This window comes from Falco naumanni, chromosome 2 (genome assembly GCF_017639655.2).
Source record: "Falco naumanni isolate bFalNau1 chromosome 2, bFalNau1.pat, whole genome shotgun sequence".
NCBI classification, from domain to species: domain Eukaryota; kingdom Metazoa; phylum Chordata; class Aves; order Falconiformes; family Falconidae; genus Falco; species Falco naumanni.
This window is the reverse complement of record NC_054055.1, coordinates 63,155,375-63,168,959: the sequence shown is the minus strand read 5'-3', so window position 1 is coordinate 63,168,959 and position 13,585 is coordinate 63,155,375. Positions and strand designations below refer to the sequence as shown.

Below are 13,585 nucleotides of genomic sequence, written 5' to 3'. Positions count from 1 at the left end.
AGCTCACACATACAGCAGCAAATACTGAAGAGCCTCCTCTTGTTCTAAACTAATACATTCTGTACTACTTTTGTAGCAAGTTCCTTTAATGGCATCCGTTGCACATATCAAACAAATGGAATATATGGACAGAGGTACCAAAAAAGTACAAGAAAGATGTAAAATGGATCATTTACAATGCTACAAATGTAAAAGTTATCTGGAACTTTTTAATAAAGCATCAGACCTTTCCAAGTTTAATTTTCACCCTTTAGGCAAGTACAGACATGACATACATTTGAAAATGGACATTCTTTTACCACTTTACACAAATCAAGGTACAGTGCAGGAACTCCCCCCACCCCACTCCAAAGAAGAGTATCAATTATATTATTGTTACATTAGATGAAGTTTTCGCCATTTCTTCAGGGGAGTGACTCTTTATTACTTCTTTGATGAACTGTTCAAGGGCAGTGAAATAACCCTGGCACTGCCAAGTGTCATTATGAGTTCCATCAGGAAATATCGCCAATCTCTTAGTCCGAGCTGGGGATAATTCATAAAGTTGCTTCATCATAACTGGTGGAATTAACTGGTCAGATAACCCAGAGATGAAAAGAGAAGGCATTCTGCACTGAGAGATTTTTCTGTAGGACAGAAATTTATTTTTGTAGCACCATAAAGGAAGATACCTCATTGGAAAGAAAGAAAACAAAGTGCTGGCCATGTATGGGATGCTAAGAAAGGTGTTCTCCACCACGATGGCAGAAATCCTATGGGAATTTTCAGAAGCTAAGTGAATAGCTACTGCTCCCCCCAAGGAACGGCCAAAAAGAAAAATTTTTGTTTTATCAAGATCAGATCGAGTCATCACATAGTCTAACACAGCCTCAGAATCTAAGTACAAACCTTCTTCACTTGCTTCTCCTTCACTTTTTCCATACCCTCTATAATCGACAAGAATTAAGTTTACTTTCAGGTTTACCAGCATTAACAAAGCATTTGGCAACCTGTGGCCGATGTTGCCTGCATTCCCATGAAAGTAAATGATGGTTGGAGAATATGCTGCATTGTCCCCTGTGTATCTCAGCAGAATAAGATTGAGAAGAACTCCATCTTTGGTTTTGATGAAGATATTTTCATGTGGTATACCAGTAGGCATAGGAACATAAAGGCGCGATGAAGAGGGCTGTTCAGGAAAGTAAAGCAGCACATCCTGGAATTTATATAATATACCCGCTATTGATACAAATATTAATATAAGTAGTATAATGCCTCCATACAAGTGAAAAGTTACTATCAAGGGTAGAAGACAAATGCGGCAGAGACTCCAAGACCAGGAAGCCAAAGCTAGTAGCCATCTTTTAACAAAGGTCCAAAGTATCCATGACTTTTCCATTGTAGAAGTCAGTGATCTTTTACTCCAAGCAAATCCTGAAAAAAACCCCAAACATACATGTATAAATATAGGAGAAAGAAAAAGGAAGCGATTTAAGCATTCATACTTGCAGAATATTAGTGGCAAGTCAATACATTAAAGCAAAAACATCAATCTTAGTGGTAAACTCCCTCTGATTTTTTGGAAACCATTCAACTCTGTAGAACAAGCAGAAAGGCAATCATAAGGAAAAGGCTTTAGAGCTCTTCAAAGTCCCATTTACATTACTTCAGCAGGCAAGGTTCACCAGCAGCACTAGAAAAGTTTTTATTGGGACCATATGCTTTCCCCCAGTCTTCACTACCAACCAACAGAACAACCACACAGAGTGTTATCACCAGTTTGTCAAAACTTCTCATGTACGTATTTCTAGAATCCAGAGAACACAAACAAAAATAGCCCTTACTTTTAAGTTACTACTGATTAAGACCATGAGGAGCACTCAATAAGCCTATGCAGTTCACAATGCATACCAGATCTGCTGTATCTTGGCCGTCTTTCAGAATCTTTATCAACCACGACTACAGAGCATCACAAACAGGTCAGAAGAAGACTTCTCTAGAGTAAGATACCACAGTGCACAGTTACACTCACGACAGCTGTTTTTCTATATTTGGATTGGTTCTTATTTATACTGATAGTTTTCCACTATCAGATTGGTAATCCATATTAAATCTTCAGCTGAACGAAAGATTGCACCATCATAGAAGACCACGGAAAACAGTCAGCTAACTGCATTACCCTCTGATCAATGAAAATCACAACTGCTGAAAAGTCCAAACACGAAAACAGACTCATGACATACATGCAGCATAAGATGAGGAGAGTGATGTTACTGACAATGGGTTAAATCTTCTTTCACACCATAAGAAATAGTTATGTCTGACAGCACACACAAAATATCTCATTATTCACTGCTGGGTTCAAGTGTTGTATAGAAATAGGCAAAAACTGTCAAATCTACATGAGAATTACAGTAAACATTCAGTCACCACCAAGCTGAATAACCATACTGCCTGGAAGTGACAACACGAGCTCACTTGTTTAAGAATACTCTAAATTATATAGCAGATGATAATTACGGTTTAGACATACTCAAAGTTATAACCTCCTAAAATGATGGAGTGCAGTAAGAAGCACCCAAGCATTCAGTTAAGTCACAGGACCCACACCAAACTAAGCTCTATGGCCTAATACTACTGGAGAGGGCTGTAACTGCAGCAACCATCTTTGTACGATCGAGTGATAGAAGGTGACCTCTGCACTCTACAAATATGATAAGCACCTAAGATGACCAGGAAAAGTTGCCATCTCCAATTATTTTATGCAACAATTAGAAATTAATCAGAAATCTGTTAAACCTTAAGTCACATATTAACCAAAGGCAATACGAAAATAAGCTATTATATAGTGCATCTACTCCAAAATATGTATTTCACTAGTTTTACAAAGGAGTCTAAACAGCAGGTATCCCAATAGTGTTCTCTCATATTATTTATGAGCTCATGTTCCATATCCACATTCAAGTAGGCACAAATATTGTCTACATGAAAATTTAATTATTTTAATCCATTTCTCTAGTAAAGAAGTCACAGTAATTAAGAGACAGATAAAGCAGGTACTTTAATTTGTAAGATAACTTCCTAACGAAGCTGACAAACATTTCCTGCATTACATTTCCAGAGTGTAAGAACACTGGGTTTTACTGTGTTATTATGGCTCTTGTTATCTATGCTATTCAAAACTTTGCTGAGACTCCAGAAATGCTTTCTAAACAAGACATTCATAAGAGACCCATCATTAAAAACAATTACTAAAACCCAAAGTAGTAATAAAAATCTTAAGGTGATTAAGTTTTGTAGATGGCTATCCCATATACGCTAAGGATTACTATTTGAAGGCTGATACTTACAGCTGAATTCATAAGCCCCGTTAGTTTCATTTATGCACTGCTTTCATTTTCGTTTCAGTAGGGTAATATCAAAATGTTATATGATGAGATACTGCTGCTGCATGATTACTTCTAATATACACACAGGTACATAAAACCCCTTTGCTACTGGAGTGGCAGGCTCAATGCATCCTACAACTAGAACTCAACATATGGTAGTTAGCAGGAATGGTAAACTACACAGCCACAAATGTTTTGTACTCACCTACATATATGAGTAAAGCTGACTACTCTGCACTAATGAACAACTACATAACTATTAATGTTTTCTTCACAGCTACATGAAACTTCACTAGTTCTGTCCATCTCCAGGCTGGAATCAGACCATGTCTCTTACTTGCATCTTACTGCAAGATTTGTTAGTTAGAGAACGAACGTACGAGTTTCTCCTAGGTTCTTCCCCACTTGCTTCCAATACTAACTGAAAAATCACTAGAAAGAAAAATAATGGTTTCTCAAACACACAGGCCTAGAAGAAACTCTAAACCAAGTCAGTACCAGCTCATCCTCAATAAAGCTACAAACCATGCTTTCTGTGGAGCCCAAAGTAGCAGGCCTTCCAAACATTATCTTGTTTGATGCGAACAATGGAAACCGATATAAACAGAACCAAATTCCCATGTAAAGGTTATAAATAAAAAGGGTAAGCTAATACAGTAATTTTCAGTAAACAATAAAGTGCCCCTCAACACTTTTTAAAGTGTATGAGATTTGAGACTGCTCAACATACTGCAAGACTAAACACACACACAAAAAAATCTCTCATTGGTCTTCATTTCCCATTACTGTTCTGCTGGAACCTTAAAAACCTTTCAAACACTTTACAATATAACGCGATGATGCAAAACCCCTATGTGGAATTACAAAGAGCATGCATTGAAATCCTCCTGTATCTTTAATTTTTGTGATTAATAGGGTGTGAGAATAATCAGGGAAAGGGGGAGAGGATAGGGAAGGAATGGGAGAACAACATGTTTAAGACTTTGATGTCTGAGCTGGTCAACCTGAGAAACAGACTGGACCCACCACCTGGAAAAACTTGTTTCTCTTTCTAGACAAGACTACAAGAATCACTTACAGACTTGCTCCGTAACTGCTTGATGTTCCAGTTAAGGCAAGAAGTGTGAACCTCTTTACGTCTTCTAAAAGACAGTTATTTTAATTAATTTGCCATATGACTAGTTACTACTACTTTTTTAAATGGTTGACTGTTCAACAGTATTATCTGTTATATTGCCTTCTACTGTCAGAAGTATCACAGCTCTACAGAGAGATGGCATGAAGCGTCACCCATGTATTAGATGGGGACAACTGGAACCACGGGAACTCAGCAAGCTGGCCAGTGCCAGGCTAGTGGAAATTCTGTTTCAGCCAGGGAAATAAGGTTTCTCTACAAATTTCCTTTTCAAATCTCCTAGATAACACATTAACCCAGGGGTCCTGAAACTACAGCCCACGGGCCGGATATGGCCCCCAAGGGTCCTCAATCTGGCTCCCAGTATTTACAGAAACCCCTCACCCACCCACCCACCCCCGCTGGGGGGGGGTGGGGGTGGGGGGGGTGGGGAACCAAGCAACCGCAGATGACTGCCTGCCACTTCATCCGCGCACTGGCCCCCTGGTTAAGAAGTTTGAGGACCCCTGCATTAACCCCTTGAAAATCATCCTTTACTAAAAAACCCTTTTTTTTGAAAGAACATTATATTGCGGCACTATATTTCAGTCAGTCATCATAACTTCGCCAATGACAAAGTCTTCCTATAACAAGAAGTGACAATCCATTTTACAGCATATACATAACAGTATTTTATAACTTTGAAACGAAGTTAGAGGGTTTGAAAACAAGCACAAGGGATATTTTGGGGTTTTGGTTTGTTGTTTTTTTAACTTGTCATGAAAGCCAATGTCTGTGACAAATACACAAGTCATTAAGAGCAGAAGCATAGAGTTTTATCTTGTAGATGTTTTCCTAAGTAACTTACATTAATGGAAACTCCTACATAAGCTGTTCTTGTTCTTAGCTACTCTTAGTACTAGAAAATGTTTTCTAATACTTAACAGGAAGGGAGACTTAGTAAATTAAATTCTTCACTTCTACGTCAATGCTTATTAACTTTCAAATATGTAACCTACCTTCAATTTCTCCAGACTATATAAACTCAGTTCCTCTGTATTCTCCCTACAGATGATGTTTTCTTAGTCACATATATGATCAGAGGTTTTTCCTCTAGCATCTACCTGCTTCACATTTCCTCCTGTCCCTCTGATAAATGCTGTATTATTAAGGTTAGCCTTTGTGAATGCTGGTGGTTCTCACAAGTGCCTTGTTGATGATGCTTGTGAACATTAGAAATAAGTAGAAGACAGTGTTGAAATACGAAGTTCTGTTGTGGAAACCATTAACACAGAAGAACAACAATGCATCCCAATTCAACATTAAGACCTAACAAAAGTCAGGTTTAGACAGACTGCTGCTGTACCTTTGGCTTAAAGGCCATTAAAGACCAGTTCAGTTTACACAGCCACAGCACTGTACTGCCTCTCAAAACAGAAATTTAATTAGGAAGTGACGAGTTTTACTTTTACAGCACAGGGATATACACATGTAGATCTGTCCACATGTATCTGTATCTATACATTTTACATCTCCCACTGCTGAATCCACAGTGCAGGAATTATTGCAGAGCTCTATGTTTTATCAGGTGAGTGAGAAATCTCATAATAAAGTAGCTACTGAAAACCGTAAATCACTCATAACAACAAAAATTCTGAGGGAAAAAGCTAAAGTCTTCATGATCAAGACATTTAATAATATTTTGCTGTGCCCTAATGCTATTCTTAAACAGTTCACATCACTATCAACTGAAGATCATAAGCCACTCAACTGCATACTTAAAGTAGTTGGGAACAATTTTTCATTAATTTTTAATGGCAGTTGAAATTACTCTTTTACTCGCTACAAATTCTGTCTTATTTTTTTGTCTTTGTCAAAAATTTTAATATTAAAAAGTGCTATTTTAATATACTAATACATTATAAAACATTTACCTTTGGATGTGATGATTTCCCAGGCTTCATCTCTGCCTGAAAGACAATTCCATTTATGAACTTTGAGTAAAACTGCTTTTGAATTACACACATAATTACTGTTTGTCTTCAGCTACCTACAAGAAAATTAAGAAGTGCTAACTGCCAACACCCTTGGAAATTACATCTACTTTACTGATGAAACCGTGCATACCAAGTTTGTGCGTCTCCTATCAAGCTCAGCTTGTTTGAAACATCTGTTAAACTTGAAAACAAGATCTTCTAGTGAAGTTCAAGAATCACATCAAAATGTCCTGGACTCTACATAAAATACACAGTATAAAACATACACAGCACAAAGTTATGAGAGATTTACATTGCCTCCTTAAAGTTAACTTTTAGTGTATGAGCAGCCTTAAAGTTAGTGCCAAGAAACAGCTGCTTTCTCATTAGAAGAGCTTTGAAACACAAGAGTTAGTTTTAACACTCGTTGCTGTCCTTTGGATTTCACATTTTCAAACAAACAGAGGTATTTCTTAGGAACACAGAGAAACACATTTCTTATTAAGACAGTTTCTTTCTTCTGCACTTCATTCCCATAAACTTTCCTGCCTTCAGACACAGACAAGGTTAACAGAAGCTTTACATTTACTCATATTTATTCAGAAGACTTCTGCAAGTATAAATATTAAGTCCTCAACTGTAAAAAAAGTAGTTTCAGACGGGGAACTAACCTGGAAGAAAGCCTTCAAGCTTAGGAAAGGCAGGAAAACACACACTTCCTCAGTACTAAAATCTTGCAGAGACTCTCATTAAAAATAAAATAAAACAGCAAAGTAGCTACTCCTAACCAAGGAAAAAGCAGGCTAAGAACAACTCAAGTGTCACACATTTAAGGGCTCTGGCTCAGCTGTCCTACTTATTTCAATCAGCAAACGTCCACAGCTCTCTGAATCAAGTAGTACATACTTGTAATTTAAAGTACTCTCCCGCTAACTTTGTACACTTCCTCTCCCAACTGAACAATCTTAATGAACCTTACAAGCACATCTTGAATTATGACAGTACTTTGCCAGAAAACCAAAACAACAACAAACCAAGAACGGTTATCACTTTAGAGCCTTAGCTTTCTAGCAAGCGTGGCCTCCTAAAACATACTAATTTCCAAGCACGTTAAATTTTTACATAAAAAGAAACATCCCGCTCAGCTTTTTCGATATATTCACTTGTGACATTAAGCAACATTAAAGTTCACATCCACCCCATCTTCTACGAGCATCCTGGTTTGCAGAACTTGTTTCGCATGGCGGCGGAGACAAACGAAACACTAGCGCAAGGTCTTGCTGGAAGGTGCAAAAGCTCTGCCGGGGCTTGGCAGGAAAGCACCTCAAGGAACTTTTGACGGCGCTGCCAATGCAGCGGTTCTTCGGGAGACGTGCCGGCAGGCCAGCACAGCAGCCGCCCCCCCCCCCGCGGCCACTCCTGCGCAGGGACGAGCCGCACTTAGGCACGGCGAGATCCCAAACACCGCAGCGAACCCACGCCTGCCGTCCGCCCCGCTCCCGCCCCCGCCCGCCACGTCGCGGCCTTCCAGGGCCCGGGCCGGGCCGGCCCAGCAACCCCCTCGACCCCAGCGCCCCACCGCGGGGCGGCGCCTGCCCGAAGCGGGGCGAGACGAGACCCACCCGCCGCATCCTCCCGCGGGGCTGGGGCCGCCGCCGGCAGCGCCTCAGGCCAGCGCACACTCCGACGCGCAACTTCAACCACCGCTCCTTCCGAGGCAGGAAGTCACGCCGGAGCGGCTTCCGCTTCCGGGTCAGGGCCGCCCGCTCTCCTCTTGCCTCCGCGCCTTCCCCCGCCCCCGGCTCCGCCAGCGCTTCCCCGCCGCCGCCGCAACTGCGCAGGCGCAGCCGCCGCGATAGCCGGGGCCTCCCCGCTCGGACGGAACCACCGTCCCCGCGGGGGAGCGGGGCCGCGCGTCACCGGGGCGCTTTTCCCCTTCCGGGGCGGAGGGCGGCCGGTGTGACCCCGGCTCCGCAGGCACCTTCGCTTCCTCGTAAGTCTCCTTTAGGGGTGCCCGTGCCCCCGCCGTCCCACCGGTCTCCCCCCGTCTTCCCGTTTGTCCGCTCCAGGGAGGGGGCGACGGCCGCGGAGCGGAAGATGCCCGCCGGTGCTGTCTGTTGCACCCCGCCCCGTGTCCATGGCAATGCCGTAGCGGTGCGGGGGGGCGGCACCGGGAGCGCCCGGCCGCTCTGCCCTCACCGGGAGCGGCGCCGGCCTCGTAGAGCCCCGCTCCCTCCGCGCTGCCCGTGGCGGGCCCCTCGGCAGCCGGGGTGCGGCGGGAGCCGGCGGAGGAGCCGTCCGCGGGCGGGGGGGTGTCGGGGAGGGGCCGCGCTCCGGGGGAGGGAACTGTCACCCTCCGAGCGGTGGAACTGTCACCCTCCGAGCGGTGGAACTGTCACCCTCCGAGCGGTGGCGGAGGGGCGCGCGGTGCCGGCTCCCGCCCCCGAGCTGCCTGTGCTGCGGCCGGGCGGCGGAGCCTCACCCTTAACTGCGGGGAGTGGGACCAGCTGGCGGCTCCTAAGTAACGGTAACAGTTAAGTCCTAATTAGAAAACAGAAAATCAGTAAATCCTAATTAGAGATTTTTTGTTTTGAGATGGATTAGCATGGTGGTGGTTTCTTTCTCCACAGCTGTATACTTTTTTTGTTCTTAGTGAAAAACGGACTCATGGCTTCCGCACCTGCTTCGCAACCCTCTCCTAAAAAAACAGTGGCTTCTCACGTGCCTTTTGCGGATTTGTGTTCTACTCTAGAGCGAATACAGCAATGTAAATCTCGCCCAGAGAAAACAAAATATTTCAAGGATTTCCTGGATTCCTGGAGAAAATTCCATGATGCTCTTCACCAAAATGAGAAAGATGTCACAGATTCTTTTTACCCAGCAATGCGACTTATTCTTCCACACTTGGAAAGAGAAAGGATGGCATACGGGATTAAAGAAACTATGCTTGCGAAGCTGTATATTGAACTGCTTAATTTACCAAAAGATGGAAAAGATGCTGCAAAGCTTTTAAATTACAGAACACCTGCTGGCTCACGTGTAGATGCTGGAGATTTTGCAATGATTGCGTACTTCGTATTAAAACCTAGGAGCCCAAAACAAGGCAGACTGACAATAGAACAAGTCAATGAACACTTAGACACAATAGCTAACAATAATGCTGCTAAAAACAAGGGTCTGTTAAAGAAAAGTCTTCTTCAGTTAATTACCCAGAGCACAGCACTGGAACAAAAATGGCTCATCCGGATGATTATAAAGGATCTAAAGCTTGGTGTTAGTCAACAAACTATATTTTCCATTTTTCATCCTGATGCTGTTGAATTACACAATGTCACAACTGATTTGGAAAAAGTTTGCAGACAACTGCATGATCCCTCTGTCTCACTTAGTGATGTTTCTATCACGTTGTTTTCTGCCTTTAAACCAATGCTTGCTGCAATTGCTGATGTCCAGCAAATTGAGAAACAAATGAATAACCAGCTGTTCTACATAGAAACTAAGCTGGATGGTGAACGTATGCAGATGCACAAAGATGGAGATGTGTATAAATATTTTTCCCGAAATGGGTTTGACTATACTCAGCAGTTTGGCGCCTCCCCCCTTGATGGTTCATTAACGCCATTTATTCATAAGATATTTAAGAGCAATATACAGAATTGCATTCTCGATGGTGAAATGATGGCTTACAATCCTGAGACACAAACCTTTATGCAAAAAGGGAACAAGTTTGACATAAAAAGAATGATGGAGGACTCTGATCTGCAGACCTGCTTCTGTGTGTTTGATGTATTGATGGTTAATGATGAGAAGTTGGGGCATGAAGTACTAAGCAAAAGATACGAAATCTTAAGTAGCGTATTTACCCCAGTAACGGGCAGGATACATGTTGTACATAAAAAAAGTGCCAGAACAAGAAAAGAAGTAATTGATGCTTTAAATGAAGCAATAGATAATAGAGAGGAAGGGATTATGGTGAAAGATCCCATGTCCACCTACAAGCCTGACAAACGTGGGGAAGGCTGGTTAAAAATCAAGCCGGAATATGTCAATGGGTTGATGGATGAACTAGACCTTTTAATTGTTGGTGGTTACTGGGGGACGGGCGCACGTGGTGGAATGATGTCTCATTTTCTGTGCGCTATTGCAGAAACACCCCCTCCAAATGAAAAACCTTCCATTTTCCACTCTATTTGTCGTGTTGGCTCTGGCTATACTATGAAGGAATTGCATGATCTGGGTTTGAAACTGGCTAAACACTGGAAGCCCTACCATAGGAGGGATCCTCCCTGTAACATTTTGTGTGGAACTGAAAAACCTGAAATGTACATTGAACCTTGCAACTCTGTCATAGTTCAGATCAAGGCAGCCGAGATTGTTACCAGTGATATGTACAAAACTGAGTGCACTTTGAGATTCCCCCGGATTGAGAAGATAAGAGAGGACAAAGAATGGTATGAGTGCATGACTTCAGACATGTTAGAAGACCTCAGACGCAAAGCAGAAGGGAAGCTGGCATCTAAGCACCTTCATATAGATGATTATAATAAGCCACAAGAGAAAAAAAGGAAAACTGTATCAAAGGTGAGGAAGATAATTGGAATAGCCGAGCAATTTAAAGCTCCTGATCTTTCTAGTGTAAACAAGGTTTCAAGTGTATTTGAAGATATTGAGTTTTGTGTTATGACAGGAACGGGAAAATACTCAAAGTCTGAACTGGAAAGCAGAATAGCCGAATGTGGTGGCAGTGTGGTACAGAACCCAGGGCTGGATACTTACTGTGTCATTGTAGGAACTGAGAATGTCAGAGTGAAAAACATCATTGCTTCCAACAAATACGATGTGGTGAGGGCAGAGTGGATCCTTCAGTGTTTACAACACAAAATGCTGGTGCCTTGGCAGCCAGCCTTTATGATTCACATGTCTCCTGACACAAAAGAAGATTTTGCTCGTGAGTATGATTGTTACGGAGACAGCTACACAGCAGACACAGATGTTGCACAACTGAAGGAAGTGTTCTCAAGAATGAAAGACAATAAGATGATGCTTTTGGAGAAGATTGCAGAATTAGAAGAGCGTTATTCATGGAACAGCTGTCAGCTCAGTATATTCAGAGGAAACCGTATTTATGTGGACTTTTATGCTGTTGTTAATGAGCCCGGAACAAAAATCCATGGAACAGCACTATCAATTAGAGCTTTGGAGCTCCGTTTTTATGGTGCAAAAGTAGTTCCTCACCTTGAAGAGGGTGTCTCACATGTTGTTATAGGAGAAGATCATTCCCGGGTAGAAGAGATGAAAGCACTCAGGAGAACATTTGGGAAAAAATTTAAAATTGTATCTGAGCTGTGGGTAATACAGTCAGTGGAGGAGGGAGTTCCAAAGAATGAAAACCAGTACTTGATTTAAAGTAGGTTTTTAAGCTTGGAGCAAAAGCATTCTTGTTGGCATGACTGGATTTGGATATTATGAGGTTGCCTTAAACTTTTGTGTGTGTTTTTATGTCTGTTTAAAGCTGTCTCTGGCTGAAGAAAAACACTATTGTGGAAATTAGAGGAAGGCTTTCAATTACAGTATTGCGGAAGCAAGAGCATGCTAGGCTATGTTGGAGGAGAAAAAACCCACAAATTAATAATGTAAGCCTTTTACTTCACAAACTCGTCTCAGGAGAGAGCTAATATTTTACATAAGAGAATTCCTAGCTATTAATAGTGCTTGCCTCAATTTTCAAAATGGAGGCAGTAATTTATTATTTTATGGAGATTCTACATTTAAGATATTGTTTATTTATCAATTTACAATCATATTCATGTTTTTGTGGAATTGTTGTGTGTATATTCCATATGCTATAGAATTCAGTAATTTATAAACCTTGTACTGTTTTAATTTATTTACGTTGTTTTTAGCATTGAGCCTCACACAGCCTCAGTAGCACTTTGGTTTTAGGATATTGCATTGATCCGATGTTTTTTTTTATGTAAATAACTATTGTGAAATAGAACCTGAAGTTCTGATTGAGGTGCTAATGAATTAATAATGAGCTATATATATATATATATATGTAAAGTATTAATCGCTTAAAAACTGTAACAATCTCCTGTGCTCATTGCAGTTAAACTCTGAAGTGCTACAGGGCTAGGTTTTTACTCTTAACTATCAGTTTATCTTTCAAAATATATTTCACAAGCTATTTGAGCAATGCCGTATTAATTTCCAAATATCCACTTCAATGTATATTTTTTTCAATTACTAAATAAAATCTGTTTTTAAAGTCTGCCGGGTGTTCTTTTTAATGAGGGAGAACTGTTGAAAGCACAAAACTTAGTTCCTGATTTTTACTCTGTTAAATAATTTATGCATTAACCTTGAGGGAAGGAAGGTTGAGGCCTTTGTTGTTATGTCAATACTGGTTTCAAATAGAACTGCTGTTGGGCTGATCACACAGAAATAGGTTTTGGCTGACCTGTTTCTTCGATCATTTTTCTGGTTCTGTTCATATAAAAAAATTACTGTAAAAAGAACTAGAAAATGTTACATGAAAGGCTAATTGGAAAGAAGTTTATTCATATTATTTATAGTTAGTATAAACATTACATTAGAAACTCCCTTATTATTTGAAATATACTAAGTAGGTAAAATGTAATAACCAGTTTTCTTAAGCCACCATATAAATTGTTAAAATGCAGAATACTTTTTACGTATATAGAATAGTATATAGTGAGAGAAACTGCATTATTTTTTCTCCAATAATTCAAATAGAAATGTATAGAAAGATATATGTGAAATATAATACTTCAGTTTTAACTTATTGGGCTGCTTCTCTGTAATGTCATATATATTATGATTTATAAATAGAAAATGGGAAGAGAGTTTGTCTTCATACCTACACAGATTTCTCTTAAATGGGTTTTAGTAAAGTATATATTTTAGGTGATCCTGGTTAGAAAGGTTATGGAAACAAAGGCAAATTTGAATATGAAAGATGAATTAGGGCTAACTCTTGAGACATTGTCAAGTATCTCACTTTGAGATCTAAATGTTCTTTACAGAGTATTTTTAAAATACTCTGGACACAGTGTACTGAAGGTTTATTTTTTATATTTATTTAAACTGAAGATTTACCTTTTCAC

The 13,585-nt window shown here is 40.7% G+C and overlaps 2 protein-coding genes across 5 annotated transcripts; one reads left to right on the top strand and one right to left on the bottom strand.

The window, feature by feature from the left end:
* Positions 1-189: 189 nt before the first annotated feature.
* Positions 190-8,183, bottom strand: ABHD13 (abhydrolase domain containing 13). Of its 4 annotated transcripts, none has more exons than XM_040584509.1 (3): positions 8,081-8,183; positions 6,417-6,452; positions 190-1,413 (listed from the first exon to the last, which is right to left on the bottom strand). In XM_040584509.1, the coding sequence occupies exon 3, from the start codon at positions 1,376-1,378 to the stop codon at positions 365-367; it is 1,014 nt and encodes a 337-aa protein (XP_040440443.1). In that variant the 5' UTR covers positions 1,379-1,413; positions 6,417-6,452; positions 8,081-8,183; the 3' UTR covers positions 190-364. The 4 variants fall into 4 exon arrangements, with proteins under 4 accessions (XP_040440443.1, XP_040440444.1, XP_040440445.1 ...); XM_040584510.1 differs by having other exon boundaries at positions 6,417-6,448; positions 8,081-8,161; XM_040584511.1 differs by lacking the exon at positions 6,417-6,452 and having other exon boundaries at positions 8,081-8,178.
* Positions 8,184-8,330: 147 nt separating this feature from the next.
* On the top strand, positions 8,331-12,729 carry LIG4 (DNA ligase 4). The gene is made up of 2 exons (XM_040584508.1): positions 8,331-8,451; positions 9,112-12,729. The coding sequence occupies exon 2, from the start codon at positions 9,126-9,128 to the stop codon at positions 11,862-11,864; it is 2,739 nt and encodes a 912-aa protein (XP_040440442.1). The 5' UTR covers positions 8,331-8,451; positions 9,112-9,125; the 3' UTR covers positions 11,865-12,729.
* Positions 12,730-13,585: the final 856 nt, after the last annotated feature.

What these genes read in the sequence shown, in the direction of transcription:
- ABHD13 (XM_040584509.1), bottom strand. Translation starts at nt 1,378, where the DNA reads ATGGAAAAGTCATGGATACTTTGGACCTTTGTTAAAAGATGGCTACTA.
- LIG4 (XM_040584508.1), top strand. Translation starts at nt 9,126, where the DNA reads ATGGCTTCCGCACCTGCTTCGCAACCCTCTCCTAAAAAAACAGTGGCT.